A 17,582-nucleotide genomic window follows, 5' to 3' on the forward strand; every position below is an offset into this window, starting at 1 on the left:
CAGCAACGAGGTATGTAGCACATTTTCTAGGATGAGTTTTCCAACTTACTTGTCAGATCTAGTGTGTTTACCATTATTATTATCTAGCACTGTAGATTAAAATTGGAAGTTGAAATTAAATATTTATTAATTAGATATATTCATTCATTTATTCTACAAATATTTTTTGAACTCCTGTTACGTGTGAGGCCATCTGCTGTAAGTGTTCCGGATACAGCAGTGAATAAAATAAAGTCCCTGCCCTTATGAAGCTCATAGGTGGTGAAGGAGGGGCCAATGACTGGGACTGTGAATGCAGGGAGGGGCCAGCCACTGCACTGGGGCCATCGGGTGAGGCTCCTTGGAAAAGGTGACAAAGGAGTCTAGTGCAGCAGGAAGTGAGGCATAAAATATCCAGATACCTTGGTCAAGAGCGATGTAGGAAAGAGAAAATCCTGAATTTTTAATACAACAGACAAAATCACTAGTAAAAACATGCATTATATCATGTTTAAATTATTTTGTTAAAATTATATCATGTTTAAAATATTTAAAAATAACCCAGTTTTATAACATAACTTATCAAATGATTTACAAATGCTATCTAAAATTATTTTTAAATTATAAGGTAAATTAAAATTATTATAAAAATTATTAAGAAAAGGCTTACCAGGTTCAATAAATCCAGCAAGGCAGGTAAACATGCCTGGGGGAAATCTTTTCTGTCTGCCTAAAAGACACTTGGTCCCATCTGGATGAATAACTTGCATGATTACTACTGGATCTGTTAAAAAAAAAAAATCAGATATAAACAGACTGTGCAGAGTGGCTGCCTGGTTAGACAACGTAGGGGGCATCTCGTGTGGAGACAAGCCTCTGTCTGGTTACGAGAGGCTGCTTCCTCCTGCCTTGGTGCTGTGAGAACAGTGTCAGACGGTCAGAGACCAGTTCTGTCCCTCTTCTCCCAATCTTAACAGCAACATGTATTCTCCCCTTATGGTATGTAAGGCAGATTCTGATGCTTCAATGAGAAAAATATTCTGAGTTGGTAATGTATGGATATGAGGAAAATTAGAATTTTATCCTAAGTATAGTGACTTTCCCTCTTCCTCTCATCCCAATCCTGAACAAAATGGTTTTAAAGCTAATACAGCTCTATGATTAGGTTTAAATCATTAAAGAATAAGTTCAATAACAGTTCATCTCCCTAGAAGTAACTAATCCAGCAAATTCTTCTCACTAGCTCATGACAGGAGTAGGAATTAAATAAAAAGGCTCTTGAGCAACAAAACAGATGTCAGCAAGCCATGCATGTGACTGTGCAGAGCCTCCTCGGATGCTGCCCCGTCTGTCTGGTCTTCTTCCACACAGTTTGAGAGTGTGGTTATCAGAGTCCCAGACAGACCTCCAGCAGCCGCCTCTGCGGCCAGAGCCCAGGGAGGGGCGCAGCCTGGGCCAAGCAGTGTGGTGACGCCTCCGCAGGTACTAAATCATTGGGCTTCTTTTAACCTCTCCACCAAGTGCAGCAAATTGGTGGCTTTGTGAAATCATGTATCTCAACATGTCAAATTCATGTTGATTAATATCCAAAGTTAAGAAATGGCTAATGCTATACAGTGTCTTTTACTTAAAAATTATGAAAATATGTAACACTTTAACGTTTACAATCTTTTTTTTTTTTTTTTTTTGTAGAGACAGAGTCTCACTGTACCGTCCTCGGGTAGAGTGCCGTGGCGTCACGGGGCTCACAGCAACCTCTAACTCTTGGGCTTACGCGATTCTCCTGCCTCAGCCTCCTGAGCAGCTGGGACTACAGGCGCCCGCCACAACGCCCGGCTATTTTTTTTTTGTTGTTGCAGTTTGGCCGGGGCTGGGTTTGAACTCGCCATCCTCAGCATATGGGGCTGGCGCCCTACTCACCGAGCCACAGGCACCACCCAACATTTATAATCTTAATACTTAAACATACCTTTCTTACTTTTTTACTACTGGATCTGTTTTAAAAAATCAGATATATGATAACAGACAAAATAATTTAGACTGTGCAGTCACTGTGTGGTTTGATAATAGAAGCTTAGTCTATCTCCTGCAGAGACAAGACTCGTGTCTGGTTGTAAGAGATTACTTCCTTCTGCCCTGATGTAACATGTTTAACTCCTTAAAAACTTGTCTTTCCACAAGGTCTTATTTCCTAAGATTCTGGTGGCTGAGATTTCACGGTAGAGAAGAGACTTACCAACTCTTGGGTACGATGTATTATGAACTCCGTGGAGACTAGGACAGGTCTCCTTCAAGCACACTCTTTTATAACCACCTTCCTCAATTTTAGTTGCACTTCCACAGGTTGGACAAAACTTGTATCGACTGTGCCAGGCAAGAACTGATCTTGCTTGAGCTACAACTCCTTTAAAAGTAGCACAGAAAGTTTTAATTTTGTCACAAATTCTTAAAAAATTACATATATACACATACAAACATATATTTAGGTAAGCTGTTCTCAAACTATAATAAAGACATACACTGTTTCCTGAATAGTCATGTGATTAGGGGTTTTAGTATTTCTATTTTTATGTTGTGTATTTTTGTTTTAAAGTGAAAGATTTAATTTTCTAGATGAAAAATAAAAATTAGATTAAAACTTAATTTGAATAAAATGTAACTTTCTTATGTGATAGATGTACAAACATTTATCTTAAACACCGTCATTAAACCAGGCTTTTACTATGGGTGATTTTTAACCTTTGAGTATACATGATTCTAATGTATGGTGAATTTACAAATAGCAACTTTATAATAGTTATTTTATAAAAATATGCTACAAGGGCATTTCCTAACTCAGACTGCAACTTTATAATAGTTATTTTATAAAAATATACTACAAGGGCATTTCCTAACTCAGACTTGTACTCTAAAGGAACTACTACAAGAAAACTGTAGGAAGCTATCTCTATTCCTTGGGGATGAAACTACAGGGGGTCCAGGCCACTGTGACACATACCCAGTTTTCAACTGGAGACTGAAGGTGGTATAAAACATACTGCATTTACAACACTCATGACTATGTTTACCAAAATTATGCCTATTAGAATAAATTCTGTAGAATATATACACTTTAGTTATATCTTTAACCCTGGTACTAAAAAAAGAATTAATACATGTACGGCCTGACCAGAAATATTGCAATTGAGGCAATAAGCTCAAAATGTTACATTTTAAATGCTTGAGACACTTGCACTCCCTAAAATACAGTATTTGGCTTATGAATTTTTGAAGTAAATAAAATAATAACAGACATTTATAACAATGTTTAAACTAAGAAAAATGAATAAATAAAACATATATAAAAACAATTATAATACTATTCAATGACCACAGGCATCATTAAATATTTGCTTATTACCTTATATGTAATTTACACTAGGGTGTTTAAATTACTTCAAGATCATCACAGTAGGAAAAGGTAACATTTATTAAGTACTTACTATGTACCAAGCATCAGGCAAAGAACTTTATACGGACTATACTATTTAAGGTCAAGCAACTTACAAGGACAGGTACTGTTATCTTTATTTTCTGGAGGTGGAAACTGAGGCACAGTGAAGGTAAGTAACTGTGTAAGGTTATAAAGTAATTAAGTTAAAAGGCCCCAGTTTCCTTACTAGAAAAGAAAACGACTAGCTCATTTATACTTTCGATCCTATCCTGTTAATCTTCAAATTATACATATGTATGGTTTCAAAAAGAAGATGTTTCCTTTCAGAGAGCTGATGATTTCCCCCCAGGTGCGGAGAATAAAACACCCCCCATCAGAGCAGCTGCAGAAGGGCCGCTGGTGTCACTGCAGGGAAGCTGGACACTGACGAGTGACATCTTAACCTCCCAGAAGCTCCTCCGTCACCGGATCCGGCTTCTTGCCACTCAACTGACTTCCTCTTGTCATCCTCATCAACGGCTTCCTATCACCAACGCCAAAGATGCTTTTACAACAATCTTTGTTTTCATCTCACTCAGATTCACATCAGGATTCAACACCTTTGACCGCTCCCTCCTTGAAAGACTTTCTCTTGGTTGCCACGAGCAAGTTCTCCTGGCCTCCTCCTGCCTCGCAGTCACACTGTGTCCATCCTCTTTGATGGCTTTTCTTTTGCTTGTACCTCACCTCAAAATTTAGAAGGATTCACACCTGACACTGAGGTTCCTTTTCTTGTTTGTTTTCAACCAATAGTTTCTTGGGGTTTATGAGACCTGGTGTTGATGACTCCTATAGGCATATCTCTAGTTCAGACCTCTCCTCTGAGTGTTAGATTCTAATATCTTTTCTAAACTTAATAAGCCCAAAAGTATGCTGTTGATTCATTTACTTTATTAGTTCTGCTTTCCTTACTCCATCCAATCACCACATTACCAAGAAATGGTACCACCACCTACCAAATCACTGAACTCTCAACCCTAGCTGTCACTCTTGATGTCTTCCTTCATTATTACATATTCCATGCCTGATCCATAAGAAGAGACTATTGATTTTCTCTCCAAAAATATCCTGAATGCATCTACTTTTCTCCATTCCTGCTATTAGCACTTTAATTTATGTCTCAGTCCATGTTACCAACTCTCTCTCTCTTGCTTAGAACAGTCTACGCATCAAGCCCTATCAGTTCTACCTCTGGAGTATCTCAAACTCTCCCCTTCTATCTCCACTGCTACCATTCTAACTCACGCTGCTCAATCTCTTAGCTGGGCTATTGCAATACCCAGTTCCTTCTTAACAAGGCTCCCAACTTTCACACTTAATTACCAACATACCTATAATTAATGCTCTACAAAGCAGCAAGTGTGAGATTTTTGTTTTTAAATATACGTCAGGTTACAACATTGAAATGGTATTTAAAATAAAACCCTAATTTCTTACCATAAGATACAAAGCCCCAATAAAAGAAAACAAAATGAAATAATCCAGGTTTTTGCCATTAGATTCAGTGTATAGCTGGTATACAAGAATTACTCACTGAAGAATCAACTGAAACCATCCCGCAACAGGGTTAGTTCTGAGGCAATCAGTCTTGGTTGATTAAAACCACTGTCCCTGCCCAGGAGAGTAGACCCCCAGGGGGAGAACTTTAGGCAGTTTCTAACAGAGACGATCTAATTTCACTGCTCACTGGAAAACACATGCCTCCTGGAAACTGCAGATACCTGTAACTCCAACTCACTGATTAGTACCAGTGCAAACAAGCAGTGTCCATTTCTTACCAGCTTCTTTTTCTTTCAGCTGAAGAAGAGCTGGCATTGGAGGATGAAGAAAATAACAACTTTCATGTCGTTGTTTAAATTCTTCGGCAGCAATGAGATCTATACCTAGAGCAAACCAGGCAACCAGCCCGTCTTCTTCCCTTGGGACGCCTTCAGCACCAAGTGACTTTTCTTTCATTTCAAGTTCTACCCCAAGGTAAATCAAGGTGATCTTCTCGGGCTGAGCCAAGTAATCTTTTACATCTGTGTAGTTCAGCAGACAAAGCCTGACTTCTGGCTGTTGAAAACTTTCTTTATTGCCACCTAGAGTGACCAAGGGATTTAAATCTGAGAAAAGGATATAAACTGTGTCTGGATGGCTTTCTTTAGCCAGTAGCCAGTCAGAATGATTTCTCTTTTCACTTTTCCGGTCCAGTAGTGTTTTGCTAAAATAATTTTCACATTCTTCTACTTCACTGCTTAGGAACCAAGGCTTATTCCCACCTTTAGCATTAGCCAGTAAATTAGCTATATTCTTATAACCCCAAAATATAGCAATATCCAGTGCAGTCTGCCTTGATTTATTGACAAGTGATCTGTCACACCTACGGAAGGAAGAAAAAATTGGTAAGAAAAAGTAAAACAGGAGGTTAACATTTTATCCTGTATTTATTTTAATAAAATATTTACGGATAGGGCGCCGGCCCCATATGCCGAGGGTGGCGGGTTCAAACCCAGCCCCGGCCAAACTGCAACAAAAAAATAGCCGGGCGTTGTGGCGGGCGCCTGTAGTCCCAGCTGCTCGGGAGGCTGAGGCAAGAGAATCGCGTAAGCCCAAGAGTTAGAGGTTGCTGTGAGCCGTGTGACGCCACGGCACTCTACCCGAGGGCGGTACAGTGAGACTCTGTCTCTACAAAAAAAAAAAAAAAAAAATATTTACAGATACACATTATAATGGCTCTTTGCAATAATTACATAGATTTTTTTTTCATTTAGTACATGGATTACTATAGGGAAGGTTAAAAGAACAATAATCATAAATGATAAAAAGTTAGAGATAAGATATTTAAAATTTCTGGATAATTCCTTATAAAACAAAAAAGCCTTATGGTTACTGTGTAAGGCAGCAGTCGCCAACCTTTTCAGCACCAGGCACCAGTTTCACGGAAGACACTTTCTCCATGGACTGGGGTGGCAGGGGGATGGTTCTGGGATGACTCAAGTGCATGATGTTATTATGCACTTTATTTCTATTATTAATATCTTGTAATGTATATTGAAGGAATCACACAACTCACTGTAACGCAGAGTCAGTGGGAGCCCTAAGCTTGTTTTCCTGCAACTAGATGGTCCCAGTACTGGCATCACCACCTTGCCTCCACCTCAGATCACAGGCGTTAAATTCTCAGAAGGAATGTGCAGCCTGGGTCCCTTGTGTGTGCTGTTATAGCAGGGTTTGTGCTCCTGTGAGCCTCCAATGCTGCTGATCTGACTGAGGGAGCTGGGGTGGTGATGCGAGTGGGGAGGGCTGGCTGTAAACACAGATGAAGCTTTGCTCCTTCTCTGGCTGCTCACCTCCTGTTGTGTGGCCTGGTTCCTAATAGGCCATGAACCAGTCCATAGCCTGGGGACTGGGGACCACGGTTACAAGGAGAGATGAAAATTCTACAAGGAGTCTTTAGTAGTCATAATGACATTTGCATTTTCTATTTGGAAGAATAAGATTAGAATGGCTTGGTGTGGTGGCTCATGCCTGTAATCTTAGCATTCTGGGAGGCCGAGGAGAGTGGTTTGCCCTGAGCTCACAGGTAAGAGACCAGCCTGAGCAAGAATGAGACCCCTGTCTCTGAAAAAAATAAATAAATAACTGGGTGTTGTGGCAGGCACCTATAATCCCAGCTACTTGGGAGGCTGAGGTAAGAGAATTGCTTGAGCCCAAGAGTTGGAGGTTGCTGTGAGCTATGACGCCACTGCACGTTACCAAGAGTGACAAAGTGAGACTCTGTCTCAAAATTTAGACTACTCAAACTTTTCTTTGTTAAAAAGTATGAAGGATCAATTTTTCAATAAAAATGGTTAAAAGATTTTAGTTAGAAATTATGTTACATTTTTATATAACAACAGAGTCAAAGAATTATTTACTAGCTCAACAATATAAATATGACTACAAGGAAACATTTAAAAGAAATTACCGCATTTTTCCATGTATAATGGGCTCCCACATCTTTAGCTCAAATGTTCAGGAAAAACATCTTTTACTTTAATTTTTTAAAGGAGGCCAGGCCAGGTGTGGTGGCTCACGCTTGAAATCCCAGCACTCTGGGAGGCTGAAGTGGGTGGACTGTCTCAGCTCACGAGTTCAAGACTAGCCTGAGGCAGAGAGAGACTTCATCCCTAAAAATAGCAGGTGTTGTGGCAGGCACCTGTAGTCCCAGCTACTCGGGAGGCTAAGGAAAGAGAATCACTTGAGCCCAAGAGTTGGAGGTTGCTGTGAGCTATGATGCCATGGCACTCCACCCAGGGCAACAAAGTGAGATTCTGTCTCAAAAAAAAAAAAAAAAAAAGGAGGACAGAAGTGTCAACCTGGTGGCATATCCTTCTGTCACACGAGGTGTAAGATGTGGAGCCAGCCACTGTGCAGAAGCCGGGAACAAGCCCAGGCTACAGGTGGGAGTGCTCCAGATGACCTCAGAGGACTGCACCTCCCCCAGCTGTCCCCACCTGGCCTCTCCTGTCCCCACATCCTCTCACTTCCTATTCCCACCCATGTCTGTCAGTGGTAACATGGCCACAGCCACTCTCAGCTGAGAACCTTGACAGGCTTATTTCTTGGAAAGCTTGTGTGAGGGGCCAGGGTCTGCCCTTTCTGGGCTGCCACTGGGACACAGTGCTGAGAAGGAGCCTTCCCTGATGAGACTGCAGTGAAGTAACAGGCACTTATATTTCTGTTTACAGTGACGAGCTGGTGACCTCCCTGAGCCATCCAGACCTTAGGAACTCAGTAATGTCAAGAGTGAATGATGCCACCCTTTCCCAAACTTGCAAATCTTACAAACGCCCTGGGAAACTGGCTAAAATGAAACTCTTGAGGCACTCCCAGACCCACTGAATATCAGTTTCATTAACAAGCATCCTGGATAGTTCTTCCTACTGACAAGTTTGGGAAATCATACCAACTTACTACTTCTGGGGTTCAGACAAGTCATAGACTCAAAACTCTAATTTACAGGCTCAGGTGCCTCAAGCTTTCATGCTTCTCTGCCAGGTACCCTTGCAGACAGAAACTTCTTGGGGACTGAGGCCCAAGATCACAGGAATAGGCCACTAGTAGAACTGGGTCTGAGAATCCAGGTCTTCCAGACCCCAGCTCAGAGCTTTTCCTCCTCAGCATGATGTCCCAGGGTGTGAGAATGCAGCCAGCTGCTCAAGGAAGGAGGCAGCCTGGAAGGGCAAGGGTGTACCGTTAGGCTCTAACCCTCACACGGCTTCCTGGGAAGTAAGTCTGCTGGAGTTCTCAGCGCAGTAGCCATGGCCACGTTCCCAGTGATGGGCATGGGTAGGAATAGAAAATGTGAAGATATGGGGATAAGGGTGGGCCAGGAGGGGAAAAGGGTTGGCTGGGAGGGGACGGTTTGGCCAGTTCAGGCACTCAGGTTTTCTGGACCACTCCCACCTGCTGCCAGGGTTTGCTCAGGGCCACCCACAGTGACCAGCTCTTGCCGCACAGCTCTCTGGGAGAAGGCATTACTATGCAGCCACTTCTGCCCTCCTTTTGCTGAGGTCCGGGTGCTAACCACACATTGTCTGGCACTGTGCCTGCTTCTGAGGTGGTGGCAGCAGCAGTGTCTGGCATGATCAGCTGGGTGGGCTAGAGGCTTCTGCAACTGTGGGGCCTGCCGATGAGATGGCAGATGGGGACAGAAGTAGCAGGTAGGGGGCGCGAGAGCTGTATTCCAGGATATTATTTTGTATATGGATAGTGTTATTAGTTTCTAGAGTTATGCTTTCAATGCATAAGCATAAATAAAAGAATTAAGAACACTGATGTAGATACAGAATTTAGTACTACACATGTATAATGCATACCCTTATTTTTTGCCTCAAAAATACGGGCAAGAAAGTGTGCTTCATACACGTACAACATGGGACGTAACACAGAAATTACACCATAAACCCTTTTAGGTGGTCAAGCCTCAAACATTTACCCTTTCTCAAGCAGCAGGTGGACGGCCTCAGAGTGTCCATTCCTGGCGGCATACATAAGAGCAGTCCAGCCATTCTCAGAAGTCTCATTAAGAAGAGACGGAGAGTGACGGAGTATCCCCGTCAACTTGGCAATATCTCCTTCTGCAGCTGAACAGTGAAACTGGGAAATTAGTTCATGCTTTGGACTTCTTTTTACAGAAGACATTTGTTTTTCCTTAAAAGAAAGAAAATAGAAAAATAAAAACCTCATTTGCAATTGCTTTTTGTGTCAATAAATGAACATAATCTTAGTGTTGATGTCATCAGAATAGTAGTGATTTCCAGGGAAATACACTCTTCAAAAGGCAATTAGCAGTCAACTATCGCTACAGCACACATTTCAAAATTGTTATCAACTAAAAATTATGATTTATAATAAATCATACCCTGGGACACCATGCTGATTTATAAAAAATTTATGATTATATAACCCAGGGAGATCTAGAAAATAATGTGTTATGAGCATTGGTAATACAGATAAAGGGGCCATAATCTTGGGAGGGGGAATCAGGGAACATGTTACAGAGAAGAGGAGCTATCTGAGGTGGACTAGAGGGCCTTGAGCATGGAGTGGGGACATGAGGACGACAGGGTTAAAACAGATGAAAGTAGAGGCCCGGGTCTGCAGCAGATATTAGTTAGTGTTCTCTGATTCTATGGGACCAGGTACAGGTTCCTGCTCTCAGGGAAATTATGAATGATTAGATTAGTATTCAAAAGCTTTCTAAGTTTCACATAAACACAATTTATTGTTCTACCGTGCACAATTAATTCTGCAACCCATTTGTGGTTGATTTTTGTTCAGGGAGTGAGGTACGGGGTCAAATACTTTTTTTATCCCAAAAGATAATTCATATGACTCAGCACTATTCTTGAAATTACCATCTTTGTCTCATGGCATTGTAGTTATTATGCTTGTCACAAGTCAAGTGACCATGTATTTTTGGATCTATAATTGACCAGAGTTCTGTTGGTCTTGTCCTTGAATCACATAAGCTTTTTAAACCATTGACTTTTATCTGCTTTGCCACTCTGTTGTTTTGGTGAGATAAAAAATTGCCTCATACTTGTTAATAAATGTTGCCTAATTGTGGATTACATGTGGTGAGGCAGAAATTGAGCTCTTTATTTTCTGAAAATGGCTCATGTTTCAATTATCTATGAATTTCCTAAAGTATTCTTTTTAAGATATGAATTTTTTTCTATGATAGGAGTGATCTTCAATTAAACAATAATTTATTATTATTATTATTATTTTACTTACTCTAGACTTTGGCTCCCCATTTCTTTCACATTAAAATTTCTAAATACTTTTGAAATACAATGGAGGGGGCAGGGCAAGATGCATATATAGAAAGTTCCAGCAATCACTGCTCCACAGGATGGGACTCAACAACTATCCCTGCACGCAAACACCTCCAGAGGAGCCAGAAAGTCCAGCAAGTGATCACACTGCCTGGATTTAAACTCACAAGGAAAGAGGCACTGAAGAGGGCAGAAAACAGTCTGGCATTGCCAGCCCCCCATCTCCTGGAAGTGCTGTGCCAGCGCCCAGGGCGGAGAGAGAATCTGAGCGGTCGGGGAGGGGGAATAAAATGACTGCGGGACAATGCACTGAAACTTGGGGTACCTGGCAGAGGGGAAAACAGGGCAGGGGACAATCCTGCTGGTGCCCAGGGAGGGCGCACTGAGACCAGCCAGGGGATGGAGACACTCTCCACCCTGAGACCTGCGCCTGCATCAGTGAAGTAGAAAAGCTTCCAATAACCTACGGAAGCATCTCAAAGAACAAGAAAACAAGAGCCAGCCAAACCAAAATTAGTAGAAGATCAGAGTAGAAATAGAGGTGAAATGAAAAACACAAATGAATAACAGAATAAAATATTGGTTTTAAAGAATGAAAAACAGAATAAACACTCCTTTAGCCACACTAAGAAGAAAGGAGAGAAGACCCAAATAAATAGAAACAGAGATGAAAATGGAGGAATTACAATTAACATTGCAGAAATCCAAAAAAAAAGAAAAAAAAAATCATCGGTGACCACTGTGAGCAACTATATGCCAGCAAACTGGAAAACCTCAATGGATCTACTCCTAGACATGTACCACCTACCTACTCAAGACTGAACCTGGAAGAAATCCACAATGTGAATAAACCAGTAACAAATAACAACACAAAAGGACTAATAAAAGGTCTCCCTCCCCACCAAAAAAAAAGCCCAGAAACTGATGGGTTCATTGCAAGTAAGATTGGTATTGCTCTTTTTTGATGGTTGGTAAAATCTTACTTAAGCAATCTTACTTAAAAATAATACTCCAAACTCATTCTATGAGGCCTGTACTAACCCTGATGCCAAAACAGAGCAACAACAAAACAACAAAAAAAACCCATACATCAGTATTTCTGATGGATACAGATGCAAAAACTCCAACAAAATATAAGCTAACTGAATCCAACAACATATTAAAAAGATTATTCATCATGATAAAGCAGGATTGATTCCCAAGAATGCAAGGATGTTTCAATATACATAAAATCAATCAATATCCTAGATCATATCAACTGAATGAAGGAAAAAAATCATATGATTATTTCAATTGATGCTGAAAACACATTCAATAAAACTTGATAAAATTCAACATCTCTTCATAAGAAAACAATTCCAAAACTGGAATTGCCTCAACAAGATAAAAGTCATATGAGAAAGACCCAAAGTATCATACTGAAAGGGGAATAACTGAAAGCCTTTCCTTGAAGAACTGGAATGGGACAAGAATTCCCACTTTCACTACTGTTAATCAACATAGTACTGGAAATCTAGCTATAACAATCAGACAAAAGAAAGAAATGAAGGACATCCCAATTGAAAAGAAGTCAAATTATCCTTGTTTGCTGATGATATGATCTTACATCTAGAGAAACCAAAAGACTCCACAAAATAAAACAGAACAACCCAAATTACGGCCGGGCACAGTGACTCACAACTGTAATTCCAGCAGTCTGGGAGTCCGAGGCAGGTGGATTGCCTCGGCTCAGGAGTTCAAGACCAGCCTGAGCCAGAGTGAGACCTTGTCTCTAAAAATAGCCGGGCATCATGGCAGGTGCCTGTAGTTCCATGGGGAGGCTGAGGCAACAGAATCATTTGAGCCCAAGAGTTTGAGGTTGCTGTGAGCAGTGATACCACAGCAGTCTACCAGGAGTGACAAAGTGAGGTTCTGTCTCAAGAAAAAAAAAAAGCCCTAATTACTAGAACTGAAAAACAGATTCAGAAAAGCTGAAGGATACAAAACCAATATACAGAAATTGGTAGCATTTCTATAAGCCTATATTCCAGTTAGGTTTACTCTGAACAATATACAGTATGAAAAGGAAACCAAGGAAATAATTCCATTTACAATAGCTACAAATAAAATTAAATACCTAGGAATAAAACTTAACCTAAGAAGTAAAAGATCTCTGTAATGAAAACTGTAAAATACAGAGCAGTGCCTGTGGCTCAGTGAGTAGGGTGCCGGCCCCATATACTGAAGGTGGCGGGTTCGAACCTGGCCCCGGCCAAACTGCAACAAAAAATAGCTGAGTATTGTGGCGGGTGCCTCTAGTCCCAGCTACTCAGGAGGCTGAGGCAAGAGAATTGCCTAAACCCAGGAGTTGGAGGTTGCTGTGAGCTGTGAAGCCATGGCACTCTATGGAGGGCGACAGAGTGAGACTCTGTCTCTAAAAAACAAAAACAAACAAAAATGAAACTGTAAAATACAGATGAGAGAAATTGAAGAGGACACACACAAAAAGGAAAGATTGGCCACATGTAGGAAGAATCAAGATTGCTAAAATGTCCATACTCACCAAAGCAATCTATAGATTCAATACAATCTCATCAAAATACTAATGACATTCTTCACAGAAGCAGAACAAATAATTCTAAAATTCATATGAAACCACAAACAACCCAGAACAGCCAACATCATTCTGAGCAAAAAGTACACAACTGAAGGAATCACATCACCTGAGTTCAAATTATGCCATGGAGCTATAGTGAGCAAAACAGCGTGGTACCATAAAACACACGCATGGCCAGGGGAACAGACAGAGAATCCAGAAATAAATCCATTCATCTACAGTGAACTTACCTTCAACAAAGGTGCCAAGAACATACAGCAGGGTAAGGACAGTCTCTTCCATAAATAGTGTTGGGAAAACTGACTATCCATATACAGAAGATGAAATAGACCTTTATCTTTCTCCCCATAAGAAAACCAAATAGAAATGGATTAAAGAATTGCATCCAAGACTCAAAACTATGACACTACTAAAAGGAAGTATCAGGGAAATGCTTTAGGACATTATTCTGGGCAAGGACTTCCTAAGTAATAACTACCTCCAAAGCACAGGCAACCAAAGCAAAATTAGAGAAATGAGATTACACCAAGCTAAAATGCTTCTGCCCAGCACAGGAAACAACAAAGTGAAAAGACAACCCACAGAATGGGAGAAAATATTTGCAACTATCCACCTGACAAGGGATTAGTAAGTATAGTATATTATTATACTTATTCTCCTACAACTTAATAGAGAAAATAAAATCATCCAATTAAAAAATGGGAATGGACAAAGGATCTCAGTAGATGTTTTTTTTGAGACAGTATCACAATGTCACCCTCAGTAGAGTACCATGGTGTCACAGCTCACAGCAACCTCCAACTCTTGGGCTTAAGCAATTCTCTTGCCTCAGCCTCCCAAGTAGCTGGGACTACAGGCGCTTGCCACAGTGTCCCACTATTTTTTTGTTGCAGTTGTCATTGTTGTTTAGTTGGCCCGAGCCAGGTTCAAACTCGCCAGCCTTGGTGCATATGGCTGGCACCATAACCACTGTGCTACAGGTGCAGAGCCTCAAAAGACATTTTTCAAAAGAATACAAACGACCTGGCTCAGCGCCCACAGCACAGGGGTTATGGTGCCAGTCATATGCACCAAGGCTGGCAGGTTTGAATCCAGTCTGGGCCAAATAAACAACGACGACAACTGCAACCAAAAAATAGCAGGGCACTATGGCGGGCGCCTGTAGTCCCAGCTACTTGGGAGGCTGAGGGAAGAGAATTGCTTAAGCTCAAGAGTTGGAGGTTGCTATGAGCTGTTGCCAGGCACTCAACCTAGGGTAACATATGAGACTCTGTCTTAAAAAAAAAAAAAAAAGAATGTAAATGACCAATTGGTATATTAAAAAATGCTCAGTGCCATTAGTCATCAGAGAAATGCAAATAAAACTACATAAGAGATCATCACACCCTCGTTAAAATGGCGCTTATCAAAAAGACAGGCATTGACAAATGTGGGTGAGGACGTGGAGAAAGCGGGGTCCCTTGTACACTATTAGTGGGAACCTAAGTTAAGGCAACCACTACGGAGAATCTGACAGTTCCTCAAAAACCTAAAATTAGAGCCATCATATGACACGGTAATTCCAATGCTGGGGAGATACACGAACAAGGAGAATTCAGAATATTTAATTTTTACTGCAGCATTATTTGCAATAGACCAAGATAGAAGTCAACCATTAGTGGATAGAGGGATAAAGAAATTTTGATACATATATACAATGGAGTATTATATAGCCAGAAAAAAGCATGAAATCCCGCCATTTCCAACAACATGAATGGAACTGGAGAATATCGTGTTAAGTGAAATAAGCCAAGCACAGAAAGACAAATCTCACATGTTCTCATTTATATGTAGGAGCTAAATATTAAGAACAATTTACCTCATGGAGGCAAAGAGGAGAATGATGGCAACCAAAGACTGGGAAGGGTTGTGGGGAGAGGAGGATAAAGTGGGGATGGTTAATGGATGTAAAAACATAGTTGGACATAATAAACAATGTTTGATAAGCCCACAAAATGACTACAATCAGCAGTAAGTTGGGGTATACCTTACAATAACTGAAAGAGTGGAACTGGAATGTTTCTAACACAAAAAACACTTAAATGCCTGAGGTAATGGATACCCAATTCTCCTAATTCGATTTACTCACATTATATGCCTATATTAAAACATCACATGTGCCCTATAAAGAATGTGTACCCACAATAAAAAAATTAAAAAAGGAAACTGCAAAAATATGACTAACAATAGTTATAACTTTTGAGACTTTACTTTGAAACACTGTACAGACTCATGTATTCATTTCCCTTTCAAATTACCTTTCTTTTAAATTTATTTTCCATAAACTCATTACTATACGGATTTTCCAGTTAGGTTTACTTTGAAAAACATTTCACTGTCCCACGTTCTGAGGTCAGGGTCACTCCCTCACCCTTCCACAGGCCACCTCAGATGACTGCAAAAATTGTCTTCCACAATCACAGTGTCATTCACTACCTCTAGTCCAATGCTTATGCATACAGTATTTGGCGGAGAAAGTGGAAAATGTTTGCCGTTTAGGTTTCTCAGAGCAAAGTCACTACGAGTGACTTTCCAGAGAAAGCGCACAAGTCTGAGATGGCGCTCTGCAGCTTGCCTTTCTCATTTATCATTGGCAGGTCCTGTAGAAACCGAGGACTTGAAGGGAGGAAAAAGTGCTGCCCTTGCCTTCTAAGAAGCACTGGAGTATTCTGAGAGGTCATTTAAAAGACTCCGAGGTTCAAGCTAGACCTCCCATTTGATCCTGCAATCTCATTACTGGGCATCTACCCAGAAGGAAAAAAATCCTTTTATCATAAGGACACTTGTACTAGACTGTTTATTGCAGCTCAATTTACAATCGCCAAAATGTGGAAACAGCCTAAATGCCCACCAACCCAGGAATGGATTAACAAGCTGTGGTATATGTATACCATGGAATACTATTCAGCCATTAAAAAAATGGAGACTTTACATCCTTCGTATTAACCTAGATGGACGTGGAAGACATTATTCTTAGAAAAGCATCACAAGAATGGAGAAGCATGAATCCTATGTAGTCAGTTTTGATATGAGGACAATTAATGACAATTAAGGTTATGGGGGGGAAGCAGAAAGAGGGACAGAGGGAGGGGGGTGGGGCCTTGGTGTGTGTCACACTTTACGGGGGCAAGACATGATTGCAAGAGGGACTTTACCTAACAATTGCAATCAGTGTAACCTGGCTTATTGTACCCTCAATGAATCCCCAACAATTAAAAAAAAAAAAAAAGAAAGACCCCGAGGTTTAAAGGGACTTAGATTTCAACCAAGCCAACATTCACTACTACTGACGTGTGAAGCGGGACACATGACTTGCCCGCGGTCACGTGAATGAGTGGGACAGGCAGCACCTCAACTAGGGCTGTCAGTGGAGTGACTGTCATGACCAAAGGAATCCCGGTCCCCGGACACTCGACAGGACCACCGGCCGAGTAAGCGCCACCCCTGCACGGCCTCGCCCACAGTTAATGCCTGGAGATATTCTACTTCCTCGCCACCACGGGGAGATTCCTTCTGTCAAGGTGAAACCACGTCCGCAGTGGCCTCCAGCAGCCGCACGGCCGCCGGTGCCCGGGGCTCCCGGCCAGCCCGACGCGCAGCGCCCCCGCGCCCAGCAGGGACGGGCAGGGCGGCGCGGAGGCCGAGGAGCCCGGGCCCCGGGTCACCGCCCCCAGAAGCGACACCGCAGGCGGGCACCTCGCCGCTGCTTCTACTAACCCAGAGGAGCCCAGAGCGGAGGAAGCCAGCACGCCGCGGAAGGACGGGGCAGCCCGCTCGCGCAGTTTCCGGCGCCGCAGCGGCCGCCCCACTTCCGGCGGCACGGCGCGCTCGCGCGGCCTCCTGGGAGTCGGAGCCGGAGCCGGACCGCGGGGCGCGGCCGGGCGGGGCGGGCAGGGCCGGCTGGGGGGGGGCGGCGCCGGCCGCTGCGTCCCGCGGTTGCTGATCCCGGACCTGCGAGTGCGCCGGGGAAGGCCTCGCGTTGTCTTTGTGGGGCCGAGATGTAGAACGCGACACGAAAACTGCAGCTCTCTGGGAATGATTTTAAATTTTCCACTCGTTGGCACCGGGTTCCCCAGCCTTCTCTCCAATGCAGTGACATGCAATTGAGTGCTGAACACATTCTTTCGTGTTAAATAATCCTGGGATGTTGGCTGGGCTAGAACAGGTCCGCGGGTAATGACATTAATGT

At 42.1% G+C, this 17,582-nt stretch overlaps 1 protein-coding gene across 3 annotated transcripts in view; it reads right to left on the reverse strand.

Moving 5' to 3' along the window:
- The window catches only part of NUDT12 (nudix hydrolase 12), a 52,485-nt gene extending 35,313 nt beyond the window's left edge, over positions 1–17,172 (reverse strand). For 2 of the 3 annotated variants that reach the window (XM_053567090.1, XM_053567089.1), the window contains exons 1-5: positions 17,111–17,172; positions 9,414–9,628; positions 5,230–5,813; positions 2,216–2,383; positions 650–763 (exon numbers count right to left, since the gene is read on the reverse strand). In XM_053567090.1, coding sequence (XP_053423065.1) covers positions 650–763; positions 2,216–2,383; positions 5,230–5,813; positions 9,414–9,619 — 1,072 coding nt within the window. In that variant the 5' untranslated portion in view covers positions 9,620–9,628; positions 17,111–17,172. The remainder of the gene's footprint in view (positions 1–649; positions 764–2,215; positions 2,384–5,229; positions 5,814–9,413; positions 9,629–17,110) is intronic. The other variant, XM_053567088.1, reaches the window with a different exon arrangement.
- Between the last annotated feature and the right edge of the window lie 410 nt (positions 17,173–17,582).

This window comes from Nycticebus coucang, chromosome 17, assembly GCF_027406575.1.
Source record: "Nycticebus coucang isolate mNycCou1 chromosome 17, mNycCou1.pri, whole genome shotgun sequence".
Classification (NCBI taxonomy): domain Eukaryota; kingdom Metazoa; phylum Chordata; class Mammalia; order Primates; family Lorisidae; genus Nycticebus; species Nycticebus coucang.